Source organism: Erythranthe guttata, chromosome 5 (genome assembly GCF_056151865.1).
Source record: "Erythranthe guttata isolate IM_541 chromosome 5, IM_541, whole genome shotgun sequence".
Classification (NCBI taxonomy): domain Eukaryota; kingdom Viridiplantae; phylum Streptophyta; class Magnoliopsida; order Lamiales; family Phrymaceae; genus Erythranthe; species Erythranthe guttata.
Window position 1 is genome coordinate 18,743,642 of NC_142537.1, and position 15,156 is coordinate 18,758,797.

At 32.9% G+C, this 15,156-nt stretch overlaps 1 protein-coding gene across 1 annotated transcript; it reads right to left on the reverse strand.

The window, feature by feature from the left end:
• Window positions 1–313: 313 nt before the first annotated feature.
• On the reverse strand, window positions 314–1,438 carry LOC148770842 (uncharacterized). The gene has a single exon (XM_088818068.1). The coding sequence runs from the start codon at window positions 1,436–1,438 to the stop codon at window positions 314–316; it is 1,125 nt and encodes a 374-aa protein (XP_088674194.1).
• Window positions 1,439–15,156: the final 13,718 nt, after the last annotated feature.

Here is a 15,156-nt window from a genome sequence, read left to right on the forward strand (position 1 = left end):
TTTGATATATGCGTTCGGATGGAGAAGCGTGTTCTTGATTCATGCGCGCTGATCGGGCGAGTGTGCGTCTTGCATTTTGTGAATCGCCCCCCGCCGGTCCTCCGGAGATAAAGGAGATGATTCCCCGGGTGGGATGGTTATCATTGTTATCTAGGTCACGTCGGTGACCCCCATCCTCTCGCCTTTGCTGTTGATCTCGATTATTATCTCGACGTGGAGGATCATCACGGCGCTTGTTTCGAGGCTTATCAATGTATTCGCCTAAATGGCCTTGTTTGATCAGCCTCTCGATCGCCATTTTGAGTTGTGCACATTACTCCGTAGTATGCCCTCTGTCCTTGTGGAATCGACAATAACGATCCGACTTTTCTCGCTTTGCGTTTGGCTGCATAGGACGTGGAGGTTCTGCTAAACCTTTCTGTTCTATCACGTGAAGGATTTCCGTGAGGCGAGTGTTTAGCGGAGTGAACCTATTGTAGGAGGAAGAGGGTTGGCCTTGAGGTGGAAGTGGTGGACGTCGATCATCGCGCCTCCTATTGTCTTGACGATCATCTTCCCTTTTCCTTTTAGGAGGAGCATGGGTAGAGGCTTCCTCTATCCGGACGTATTTTTCGGCTCGATTCAGTAACTCCTCTAAGTTGCCTGGGGGTCTTCCGGCAATAGATTCCTTGAATCTGCCCGGTTTTAAGTTCTGTTGCATAATCCCGGAGAGCATGTCTTGCCCCACACTGGGGACTTCATGGACGGCTTCTACGAAACGTTTGATGTAGTTGCGGAGCATTTCGTTATCTCTCTGTACTACTGAGAAGAGATGAGCTGGGGTTTTGGCATATTGTTTGTTGATAGCGAATTGGTTGGTGAATCGGGTTGACAGTCGAGCGAAGGTGTCAATCGACCCTATGGGTAGGGAGTTGAACCAGTTCATCGCTCTCTTGGAGAGAGTGGTACGGAACATTTTGCACATAGCAGCATCCGTCGGGCCATATAAATCCGCCATGGCACTGAATTTCTCTATATGTTCCTGTGGGTCGGTGGTTCCTTCGAATTGAGGTAACCCCGAGATCTTTACTCCTTGAGGTAGTACCTCGTTGAGGATGTCTATGGTGAAGGGACTGCGTCTTGTTGGGAGAGGCATCCTCTCACCCATTTGATTATTTGGTTGGGAGAAAAGGTTTTGGCGAGGCATTCGGCTGTTTACTTCGCCTTCTCCCTCATTAAAGAGAGGGATTCTTGGTGGTGATGCATTCCCCCGTAGGGGCGAGCGTCGACGTTGTTGTCTGGGCTGTGCTCCTCTGTGATTAGTAGATAGCTGCACTCGGGACCGTGGGTCCGACGTAGAGGAGGAGACACTTATTTGATTCTGGATCGGCGGTGGGGCCACTGGTGGTACTATAGGTGGAGCTTGTGCTGGTATCGCATTGGGAGCGTTTGCTCCCATCGTGGCGATATATTGAGTTACGGCCTCCGTGGCGGCGCGAGTAGAAGCTTCCGCTATCATACGTTGGAGTGCGTCCTCGGTTATCTGAACCGTTCGAGGAGCAGGGAGTGGTGGATCGGCGAGTGGTGGGTCCCGAGGGGGGATCACCTGAACCTCGCGAGGTGGATCTGCAGTACGTGGAGGAGCTGGCTCCATGGCACGTGGAGGAAGTTGCTCCGCGGCGCGTGGAGGAGGTGGGATGCCAGATCCTCCACGAGCGGGGAGGTTATTAGCTGTGTCGTTTTCTCTCCGAGCTGACGCCTCAGGAGGATCTTGTTGGCTACGTGATCTGGTTTGCATCGTTCCCACAGACGGCGCCAAAATGATGAAGCTAAAGTGTAGCTCACCTAGGGTAGTATAGAAAACGAGCTGGGAGAGCAAAGCTGATCAGTAGCTAGTCGACTCGATGCTCCTGAGGTCCCTGCGAAAAGAGCACACGTGAACTAAGCCGGGGGTTGATCCGGCGGAAACCCCTCCGACGCTCAAGTCAGATGTACGGATCGTAGAGAGAGTAGAGAGAATAAAACTCGAGGTTAATCGTCAATAATGAGAACGTACCTTTACAAATGAATAAAACACCTATTTATATCTCGGTGATTGGGTTGGGCTTATTTTGTTGGGCCCAAGCCTTACTTTGAAGGTATTTGGGCTTTCGTGTAGTGGGCCTAATTTGTAGATATATTTGAGGGCCCATTGGGCCGGCCCATTTAGGTATATCAATTAGTATTATTATTAATATTAGTATTAGTATTGGTATGAGTATGAGTATGAGTATTAATATGAGAATTAGTATTAGTATTAGTATCAGTATTATTATTAGTATCAATATTAGTATTAATATTGGTATTAGTATCGGTATTAGTATTAGTATTAGTGTCAATATTACTATTAATATCAGTATTTGTATTAGTATTAGTATTAGTATTAGTATTAGTATTAGTATTAGTATTAGTATTAGTATTAGTATTAGTATTAGTATTAGTATTAGTATTAGTATTAGTATTAGTATTAGTATCGGTATTAGTATTAGTATTAGTTTTATTATTAATATTAGTATTAGTATTAGTATTGGTACGAGTATGAGTATTAGTATTAGTATCAGTATTATTATTAGTATGAGTATTAGTATTAATATTTTTATTAGTATTAGTATTAGTATCGATATTAGTATTAGTATTAGTATTAGTATTAGTATTAGTATTAGTATTAGTATTAGTATTAGTATTAGTATTAGTATTAGTATTAGTCTTAGTATTATTATTAGTATTAGTATTAGTATTAGTATTAGTATTAGTATTAGTATTAGTATTAGTATTAGTATTAGTATTAGTATTAGTATTAGTATTAGTATCGATATTAGTATTAGTATTAGTATTAGTATTAGTATTAGTATTAATATTAGTATTAGTATTATTATTAGTATTAGTATTAGTATTTGTATTAGTATTAGTATTAGTATTAGTATTAGTATTAATAGTATTAGTATTAGTATTAGTATTAGTATTAGTATTAGTATTAGTATTAGTATTAGTATTAGTATTAGTATTAGTACAAGTATTAGTACCAATATTAGTATTAGTATTAACATTAGTATTAATATTGGTATTAGTATTAGTATTAGTATTAGTAACAATATCACTATAATTATCTATGTAAGTATATATCAGTATTATTATTAGTATTTGTATCAATATTAGTCTTATTCTTAGTATTAATATTATTATCAATATGAATATTTGTAACACCCCACGTTTTCAAAACTCGATAATTACCAAACAACAAATCTCACATCACTTAAATACTAAATATCTGCTAATGATAGGGCTATACATGAATTATTATGTGCTAAATTAGTAAATATCGAATTTTATATTTGACCTTATGTGCATATGTGTTTACGGGTGAATTATACATGCATGCTAGGACTTAGCATAATTACCATAATACATAATATATATGTATATATGTGTGCCGTATATGTATGTGTGTGTTTAGGGGAGGATTATTAAATAATTATAAAAATGATAATCCTAAGCCTAGCATAACCCCTAGTAAGGCCAATCCCACACTCCACCTCAAGCATGCCTATTAGAAGGCCAAGAGTCTCCTCTTCCCCCTCTCATTTCGGCTGCCTCACCCCTCTCTCTCTCTCCCTTGTCTTCTTCTTTCTTCAACCCACCGAAACCACCATTGTCATCAGCTCCATCAAGCTCGAACCACCCCCCTAAATCAGCAAGATATTTCTCAAGCCAAAGATGAGAATTCCATATCAAACCCTTGCCCTTGAATACTCCAAAAACACTATAAATACATGGTGCCCTTTCACTAGTGAAAACACCTCTCACCTTGAAATCTATACCGTGTCCTTCTCCATCAAAGTAGCTTGGTTGAATCTCCACACTTGAAGAGGCCCTCAAGAACCTTCCCTTTCCAACTAGCTTTTGTTTCTTTCTATTTTTGAGGTAAGGAATCGAAACCCTTGCTGCAAATGGAGGTGTCAAGTATTAAGAAAATGATTTCGAAATTAATTTAAAAGACACCCCTATTTCTTGTTTGATGTTGTTCTTGCATTTAATTGTTCCTTTTTGTTAGTTCATATGATTTATATCACAGCATGTATGATCAGAGGTCATAAATGGTGGATTTGAGTTAATTACTTTCAAAAAGATTTTAGTTATTTCGAAAATTGTGAAGAAAATCAATTTGGGCAAAGTCTTGGGGTTGTATATGTAAATCTGCATATTTTCGGGCCAGATCTGTAATTTGTGAAAAGTCAGTTTTATATGGGTTTTCAAAATTGTTTTCTAGCACCTATTGAACGAAAATTCCAGATTTAGGGAAGTTTTACAAGAAAGAGTAATTTTTGAACTCCTAGTAGTCTTGCATGTATGGATCTAAAGGTTTTGGGGTGAAAATAGAATTTTCGAAAGTTGTTGCATAAATTAAATTTTTAGCTTCGTTTTCTGCATATATTGAACAAAGATTTCGAATTGTTAGGGATTTTTCATGAAAAAGTGGATTTTGAAATTGTAGTGTGGTTGCATGTGTAATTCGAAAGAGTTTTGGGTCAAATCTGTAATTTTTGAGAAGTTAGTTTTAAATGGATTTCCAAAACTGTTTTTCCAGCATTTAGTAAAGGACAATGTCAGTTTTTGAAAGGTTTTGCAAGAAAAATGATTTTTGGGAATTTCTAAGGGTCTTGCATGTATAGATCTAGAGAATCTAGGGTGAAATATGTAATTTCCGAAAATTATGCATAAAATAACTTCTAACTGGATTTTTTCTGCAATTATCGAAATTTCAGATGAGTTAAGGGTTGATTTTCATGAAAATGTGGATTATAAACTTTTAGGTGAATTGCATGTGTGAGTCTTGAACTTTGGGGTCAAAACTGTAATTTCCAGAAATTAAGGGGCATTGTGCTGAATATTCGAAAGTTACTAAACTGATATGTTCTTCTTGATCCTAAGTTGATTAGCAAAGAAATTATGTGGTTAAGTAAGTTTAAGGAAAAATATAGAAATTAAGTGGGTCTTTAATAGTTTTGTTTTGAATTAAGTGTATATGTGGGTAAGCATGCATAACTTGTTGTATGATGATATTTAATCTGTTTGTGTAGTATGTGGTTGTTTGTCACTTGATTGATATTTGTGATGTCTTGTGGTGTTTCAAATTACTTATGGTTGTTGTGGAATAATGGTATCTTTAGGTACCCAAATGGAATTCTAAATACTTCGACCATGCCACTTTTGAAATTAAGTAAAATAAATTGGGGAGGTTAATGAAATACTTAGAAAGGATGAGAAAGGATACGGGGGGCCGGTATTCCAACCATAGATACTACAGTTGGGTGGTTTGATTCCACCGAAAACGGGCTCAGAATAATCTTCTTATTTTCTAAGTAAAGAAATTAATTTCTCATCGGATCCGATAAAAAGGAAAAAGTTTTCTAAAGTTCACGAACTTTAAATGTTAGAAACGTGCTTTATACTTAATTTCGTTATGCTTGTATTGCTACAATATAATATACGTAGTAAGACTATATTTTAAATTCTCGGTATCTTTCGAGATCCTTACTGAGCTTTGTTAGCTCATATAGATATTCTCCGTTTGCAGGTATTAGTGCTACTCACTCCACCGGATTGGACTAGCCGACGGTTCGAGAAGCCGACTCCGGGTTTTTGGCTCGTATGGAGGATCTACTTATAATGCTTGTAGTACTATCTTTTGTGTATATTGTCCTTAGGACAATTACTATTTCCGTAGTAGCTCATGTGTATTATTATCCGTGGTAAAGGAGGCTAATTCCTCCGAAGATGGACCCCTTTTTTGTTAAACTATGGTCCATGTATAACATTTCTCTATAAGTAAGGTCCATTTTATGTAGGATTAATATATTGTTTTAACTATGGACTCTAATCTATTATTATTATGTATTATCAAGGTGACACCACTTACAGTTTCTATAAAGGATTAATAGAGTAGTTAGATATATACCCCTCCATTCTACTAAATCTCTTCGACGAAAATTTCTTCCGAAGCCCACCTCGTCTTTAAGTCTTAGGTCTTGAAAAATGTTTCTTTAAATCTTGGGGTCTCCCCATATATCTAAATACTTATATTATACATATAAAGCTTCCGTGCATGCAGTGGCGGATCTAGGGGGTGGCCAAGTATGCCATGGACCACCCCAAAAAATGAAAATTAATTTGCCTTAGTGGCAAAGATCTCCAAATTATTAGATGAGGTCATGAGTTCGACTTCATTATGGTACAAAAAAGTATTGTTTAATTTTTTGTCTAAATTTCTTTTGAGTCCCTCTCCCATAAACACATTATATTATATATATATTACTATTTAGTCCACTCAAAATTCAAAATATACAAAAAAATTCCTAACGTTTTTCTTTTTTTTTTTGGCCCATCTCCAAAAACACATTATATTATATCGATATTATTATTTAGTTCACCCAAAATTCAAATAAACAAAAAAGTCCTAATTTTTTTCTTTTTTTTTAGCCCCTCTCCCCCAAAACACATTATATTATATCTATATTATTATTTCGTACTCCCAAAATTCAAAATATACAAAAAAAGTCCCAATTTTTTTCTTCTCCTAATTTATCCAAAAAAAAAAAAAAGTTTCAATTTTTTTTCCCTTCTCCTAATTTATCCAACAAAAAAAGGTTCAAATTTTTTTTCCAGGAGCGCTGCCCCCGAACCCCCAAAAATTTAACCACACTATACAGTAAATTCTTGGACTCGGCACAGCCGGCATACCCTGAATTTTCATCCTGGATCCGCCACTGCGTGCATGGCAAACCATCTCGGTTTGCCATACTATTGCTAGGGGGTGTCACAAGATTAGTATTAGTATTAGTTTTATTATTAGTATTATAATTAGTATTGGTACGAGTGTGAGCATTAATATTAGTATCAATATTAGAATTAATATTTGTATAAGTATCAATATTAGTATTAGTATTAGTATTAGTATTAGTATTAGTATTAGTACCAATATTAATATTAGTATCACTATTAGTATTTACATTAGTATTAATATTAGTATTAGTATTAGTATTAGTATTAGTACTAATCGAATTAGTATCATTATTGGTAATAATATTGGTATTAGTATTGGTATCGGTATTGGTATCAACATTGGTATCAGTACTAGTAGTGGCGTATACATCATATCTTTTTTGCAATATTTATAAGTTTTATTGTTGTTTGAGTAATGTGCATCACTAATTGAACGCCATTAGTGATAAACTTGCAGGTTATTTGAATATTTATTGTGTTACTTCTCTGCTATCATGTTTGTTGTTACCTTAGTTATTTTGCAGAAGATTCACATGGTGTGGTAGATTGCAATCCACGAAATAGAGTTATACCATATGTTTTAAATGAATAGACTTAATCTTGATATCTTTTTTTGCGCGCTTTTTTTCTTCATGTTTTCTTATTTGTAATATTTAACTTAATTTCATATGTTACAACTCTAAATTAAGAGATAAAGTTTATATTTTTTATTTTCTTCCATTTTGTTTTACTTGAATTTGTATTGTTATAAAGAGATAGTCGTTTACATAAGTTTATTTTCTCATTTTTAAACTCACCTCCGTGCAATGCACGTGTGAAATACTAATTTTATTTAATGTATAAATATTATTTATTATAATACTTCATTTTAAAGCCTTATGGATTTGAATTTGATGAACGTACAATTGCATGCATGCTATTAGTGAAGTCCATATGTTATATAAGAATTAGTGAGTAAACAAGTTCATATTTTAAAACCAAAGAATTTACTTCAAGTAGTCAGTGTTGGTAAGAAAGACTAGCTAGTGTTGTTGTAATGAAAGTGACACGTAATCTATCAAATTTAAATGGGTAAACTACAACCACCCATGAGTTATGGTCAAATTACGAAAAAATTCCTCTTGTTTGGATAATTACATTTATCCTTCAACTATGAATTTTCTCACACATCCACTCTTACGGTGTCAAATTCAACATAATCATCTAGATTTTGTGGAATGTGCTCTAGCTTATACTCGTTTTGTGTAAAAATATAGTTTCTGATGCACCATAATCTGATAGACACAAGTTAAAAAAACGCATCTTATGATCATCTTGCTTCAAATTGTGGAGCTCGAATGGGATAAAACAGGTACAAAAGTGATAATATTCCATATAATCAAGAAGAAAAACCGCAAGGGTGGACGGTGTAAGAAGATTTATAGTTGAGAGATTGTTGTAATCATCCGAACATGAGCGGATTTTCGTAATTTTACCATACCCCAGGGTAGACACGGCCATGAGCCGGTTTTCGGCCCGGAACCGGTCCGAACCGGCCCGTTGACGAACCGGAACCGGCTCGTTGACTGGTGAACCGTGAACCGCCGGGAACCGTAAACCATGAACCGCGGGAACCGTGAACCGTGAACTGACATTTAAAAAAAAAAAAAAAAAAAAACTGAAAAGCTTAAAAAACTTGAACCAGCCAGTGAACCGACCGTTATTTGCTATTTTTGAATTTTTTTTCCCCCCATTTTTCCGATAAATGAGAAACATAAGATACTTTACTTCATTTCTGCATATCAAGTTTGTACTATAAATAAAACCTGACTGCAATTCTTCAACAACGGCCGGTCGTCAGAGTTCTAAGAGACCGAACAACTCAAGGAAAAGATCGTTAATTTGACGTTGAACTCAAATGACAAAGATTTGTTCCCGTTATAGAATCCTCGAGCGAATTGATGATGTCAGATACTTCTACGGTGGAATTTCGACACACGAGTTCGATGATGATGCATTGGCTAAAGTAATGCTTCGCGACGCTTGCTGCGTCTTGCACATTATCAAGTTCGATGTAAAATAGGTCGACATATTAGTTCTTCGCTGGGACGTACAACAGTTGTGTCCATGCTTCGTGATTTCTTAATGTTGGAGAATCATATCCTGTTTTGGATAATCAAGCTCCAAATCGACTTAGCAATTGAGGATGGGGATAAACTGCTATGCACATTCTTGAGTGATAGCAATTTTGCGGACTATAGACTCACAGAAGTTCCATGGAAAGAAGGAGAATGACCTTTGTACCTTATTGAAGCCCATCGCATTACTCTTATCAAAGAGGAGTCCGGTGCTTATAGTAGATCCAAAAATATCGACCGGCAAAACAACTATAGTCGAAGGGTTTCTTTTAAAATTCAAAGTAGCCCACGCCATTGAGTGACTGAACTTAAAGCAAAGGGCATCCACTTCAGCCCGAGCTCTAATTGCTGAAAAGACATCATGTTCAATTCTAACTTCTTGGGGAGCTTTGTCTTCCTATTCTACATGTCACTAGCAATTCAGAAGTGTTCTTCTCCAACACTATAGCCTTCGACATGTCCTCGGAATCAAATACCGACTATGACGTGGCGTCGTATATTACTTTAATGAAAACATTAATTGAGAATACAGAGGATGTTAACGAGCTAAAAAATAAGGGCATATTGTTCAATACTTTGGCGAACGATAATGAACTGGTTCAAATGTTCAAAGAGATTGACGGTCTAGATGATTATGGGTCGACTGCTCTTCTCGACGTGCAAATGAAAATTAACGAACATTGTTCTATCTAGGCTAACACATAGATGACGGAGCTAATTTACAAATACTTTCGTAGTCCATGGACTGTTATTGCCCTCTTCTTTGCCACCTTTCTTGTGGTCCTTACTATTCTCCAAGTTTACTACACCATGCGTCCACCAAAATAAAACTTGGTTGCTCTATGTGCGTGCTTACTACACTATGCATCGGTTAATTTGATAGGGGGTTTACTCTGGGCCCTTACTGGATTCTTCGAGTTGCTGGTTCTTCGACCTGTATTGTTATTGTTTTTGTTGTTCTTGGTTTTTCTATCGATGATTGTTCTTGTTTTTTTTTTTTCCGTTGATTGTTCTTGTATGGATATGGATCAAAAAGTGGCATTGTTTATGCCTTTTGATTTTCAATGCGTTCATTTTTGGAACTAGATCTTTTTTTTTCCCTCATTTCAATTGTCTCTTTGATAGATTTCAAACTTGAGTAAATAAAAAAATAACAATTACTTATTTCGTAAAATTAAAAATTCAAATCATAATTCATAAAACTAGAAAAAATAACTAACCATTACAGTAACTAAAAGTGAACTACATTATCAAGATTAAACTTTAGCCATTACATTATTATTTATGGCCAATACATTCAATGGTTCTTCACTTAAATAAAATAAAGAAAAATTGAAAATAAATACCTATTTAAACCATATGCATGGTTAGTGATTAAACCATCCCAAAATAAAATTCATCATAAATTTGAAAGTACTAGGGTTGTTCATGGGTTGAGGCGGTTTAATATCGGCCCGACCCGACCAACCGACTATTTTGTTCTTTTCTGCACTTTTGTTTAGAGATTAAAGTGTGTTTGCCATTATTTTTCTGTGAGTGATCTGTTACTATTGAGAAATGAAGAATTTTCTGGTGTTGAGTAATTTTTTAGCCTTAGTTTATGTAGAAAGTTGAATTATTGTATGAACTTATTATTATGGCAATGTTTATATGTGAAGGTTGTTCAAATAAATCAACATTTCGATTTCAGATTTTAGTGAAGAGGGAACAGAAAGAACCAAATAAAGCTTTAATTATTTATTTAACTTTTGAATATTTATAAAAAAAAAATCCTAATATATGATATAAAATTAGATTATATTTATATGAAAAGGCTTTATTTAAATTTTATTCGTATAAATTTTTGAATAATGAACAAATATTAACTTGCATTGATCTTAAGTGTAGAAAAAAAGAAACAATTTTATTTCATAAAATATTAATATCTTTTTATTTATTTAATTTTGTTTTTTAACGACGAAAAAACGCATTACTTTAAGAGCAACTCAAATCCACAAATATCAAAATGAATTATCAAATATTTATTTGATATTTGATATTTGATATTTTAGTTTGATACCTAAATAAATTTATTTGCTTCAACCATAGTTGTCAAATAGTTGCTAATTAAATAAACTAGTACTTCACACGTGCGTTGCACGTGCGTTGCACGTGATTTAAAAAAACAGTCCTCGAAATAGTAAGATCAATGATATGCAACACAAAATAATAGAAAAGTAAAAGAAAATAAAAATTATATTCCGTATCTATATTATCTATATTATATATAAAACTAAGATACGCAATTAAAGTTTTCTAATTGATGACATTGAGTCCAACAATTATATATTAATTGCAAAAATTCCCCACTTACCATAAATACCCATATTCTTAAGTTTATTACTATTTCCGAATTTAATTACTTTCTTTATATTCAATTTCAAATTTTATCTTGCCAATGTGTCAAAATCGTTTATTTTGATTGGTTGATTAATTTTATTTTAGTATCAATTGCATACATGGATGAAACATTTATTTTCATTGGTTCATTTTGATCCATGTGGACACATGTTATTAATATATAATTCGTAATTCTTATTTCCTTATATAATTCAATCATTCAAAAATAAATAAAGAAATATGAATATATATATATATATATATATATATATATATATATATATATATATATATATATATATATATATATATATGGTTGTGAGTTAATTTCGGAAATAAAATTAATTTATTATCATTAATTTCGAAAATTAAGTCCCTTAATTTCATTAATTTAGGAACAAATATGAGAATTCAAATCATAAAATTGATTTAGTACTCAATTATAATATTATGCATTAATTAATTTGTTTCCTTCATTATGTTCTTCAAATCACCTATAAAATGGTCATTCAACTACTTCATCTTGCCCACGCAAGAACTCTTTATTTTTTTTTTGACACTCATTGTAATTTAATGCAATTATAAATTATTTATTTTTTATTTCGTTTTGACTTATTTTTTCGTACACTTTTGTCTTAATTAGTTTTATTACTTATTTATTAATGTCTTATTCTTTCATTGTTTTTTTTTTCAGATATGGAAAAGTGTTGTGTTATATCATCACATGCCTTCAATGGTTGATACATGGTTTCCATTTTTTTAATATATTTTAAAATTTCCGATTTTTTCCTTTTTTTAATTTGATTTCTTTCTTCAATTGTATTTGTAGCATTTAAATATTTTTTTCTTTGAAACTTCTGGATTGACAGAACTGTGTACAATCAACATTCATTACAAGAGTAGTTCTCCTGTTAAAGTTGTTATGCGTTTGTGAATAAATTATGAAAAACTAAGGTTTGAATTGAGATGATGTTAGAGTGATTTTGTAAATCAAACAACATGGTGTGCGGCAAAAAGTATTATTCTTGGTTTAACGAATGGGATAATGTAATTGAGGTCAATCGTTTGAAGCTAATAAATTCAATTACATGAATAGAGTAATTACAAAAATATTATTATTTTTGTTAATATTTTACACGAATAAATTCATCGTTTTCTTTTTATTATTCTTCATTTCATGTTGTGCACATATTTAGTATGATATTATTTCATTTTATGTATATGTGCACAAAAAATATATACACATGTATTAACTATTTTATTTAATGATATTATATGTATAAACTATAGTTATATTTGAAATAAATTAGTTACTAAGAATTAGTGAATAACATCTTACATGATTATAATGATATGCATTGACTGGGCTACGATTTCCCAAATCAATTAATTATAGTAAAAAAATATTACTAATACATCAATTGTCCAATTTATATACCATTATGGGACCCATTTATTTTCAATATTTCACAATTAATATAGAATATGAAAGATATCATAATTTGGTTCCATTGTTCTTAATTAGAATTCGGTTTACTAATTTTAAATTTGGTAATATCTATCAAATTGTTGGAGTTAGTTAAGGTAATATGAAACGCTATTCTTCTTAATTCATTTTCTTATTTGATATCTTGTGATATTTTGTAACTGCATTTTCATTTTGGTAATGTAGGAGAAGTTTAGTGATGCACAAAACTTTGAAAAGCACATTATGATGAATTTAGCTAAAAGTTGGAGTATATCGTATCAGACCCCTATTGAATTCATCGAGTTGGCGGTTCTTCTTCGACCGGTATTGTTACTGTTCTGAATGGTCTTGCTTTGTTTTTTCCGTTTTGATCAATGATTGTTCTTGTTTTTTTTTTATATCGATGATTGTTCTTGCTTTGATTTCAATGTGTGGAGGTTTTTCTATGGATATGACTTTTGATTTTCAATGTGTTCATTTTTGGAGATTTTACATATTACTTGATGTACTTTTCTATTTTTTCTCCATTTCAATTCTCTGTTTGATATATTTCAAACTTTAGTAAAAACAAGGGTGAGCATTTGGAGCGGATCCCCTATTAATAAGAAAAAAACGGACTCCACTAAAAATCTAACACGTGTACATGTTTAATAAAGAAATAAGAAGTGGAATATTATGCTCCAGTTACATATAGAATCCATTTCAAAATACATATTACTCTATTATATATATATATTTTTTTATCTATTTTTATGTATCTTTTTAATTTTTTAGCAACCCTTGTTTGTTCATTAAAAAACACTTTGTAATTTCTTTGTAATTTCGATGTAGATGTAACTTTTTATTTCCTATATATAATATTAATTAAAACAAACAATAAAATTAGTATATTAAATCTTATAAATTAATACAATTGAGACTGACAAAATTAGATTTTTTAATTAATATATTACAACATATGATAATAAAAAATAACATTTAAAAATAAATTACAAAGTGTTATAATGTGCTTATAATTTATCAAAACAAAAACGTACATATAAGTTTTATTTAAATAAAATGGAAAAAAAAAAGGGACACGAATTAGGAGAGTTGGTACCTAGCCTTTACCAATAGGGTAAAGGTCTAGGGTTCGAGTCCCCCCCTCCCCTACTTCCCCTTGTAATGGACTTGAATTTACTCAAAAAAAAAAAAAAAAAAAAAAAGAATAAAAAAATTTAATTGCCAATATAAACAAGCATATTCATTGTTGTAAACTAGGGTTTTATCTATCCTACACCCGGTGAAGGTTACACCGGGTGATTTTTAACCGTTGATCTACACACACCAATGTGGGTGTGTGTGTGTTTGTGTGTATATGAATGGTAAAGATCTACCCGGTGTATTTCACCCGGTGTAGGATCTCAAAAGCCGTAAACTAGAGCAGTTAAAATGGGTTGCAATTTAATAAAAGTATGTACACGTGTTTCTTTATTAGTGGCGTCCTATTTTCTCACATTAGCGGAGCGTCCGTTTTCAATTTAATCTCTAAAAACAAATAACAAGTAAAATATTAAAAATTCAAATCATGATTCATAAAACTGCGCTGTGTTGTTGTATATAAAAACATCAATTAAGCCCAATCAATTAATCATGATTGGGCCATTTTCCCGAGGAGTGGGCCCACCATTTTTCCTTTTGTCCAAGATTCAAACGAGGAATTGCCAAATATATTTGAAAAGAAAATATGTTTTACTCAAAAAGAAAATAACAATATGACCTTTGATTTTCAATGTGTTAACTTTTGAAGATTTCAAATGTTATTTGATGTCCTTTTTTCTCCATTTTATTTGTCTCTTTGGTAGATCTCAAAAATTAGTGACAAAAAATAACAATTTTATTTCGTAAAATATTAAAAATTTATATCATGAGTCGTAAAACTCGAAAAAATAACTATCCATTATAGTATCTAAAAGTGAACTATACATTATATTTGAGCTAATTGCAAATACCACCCCTGTATTATTTCTAATTGTCAAATACCCCCCTGTGAACTCACCAACACCCCCTTGTGTTATCAAAGTCAGAGCATCGAGACCCCTAGAGGCAAATCGTGTCACTCACTCGCGGATTGTGCGACTTTTAATAGTATTTTAAGGGTGAAATGTCATAAATACCCCTTTATAAAATAAAAAATAACCTTGCTGGTTAAATTATGAATAACCTAAATTTATAGGACCAAATTGTAATTTTCAGAATTTAAAATAATAATGTGACAAATATTATATGTCATTAAAAAAAATAAAAAATAAAAAATTCATCGTCTTCTTCCCGATCCCCATCCCCACCCCCAAACCCCAACCCCAACCCCAACCCCAACCCCAAGTTCAACACCATCACCTCCTCTTCTGCAAT

Excerpts from the sequence above, each read along its gene's own strand:
- LOC148770842 (XM_088818068.1), bottom strand. The coding sequence starts at position 1,438 with ATGGGAGCAAACGCTCCCAATGCGATACCAGCACAAGCTCCACCTATA.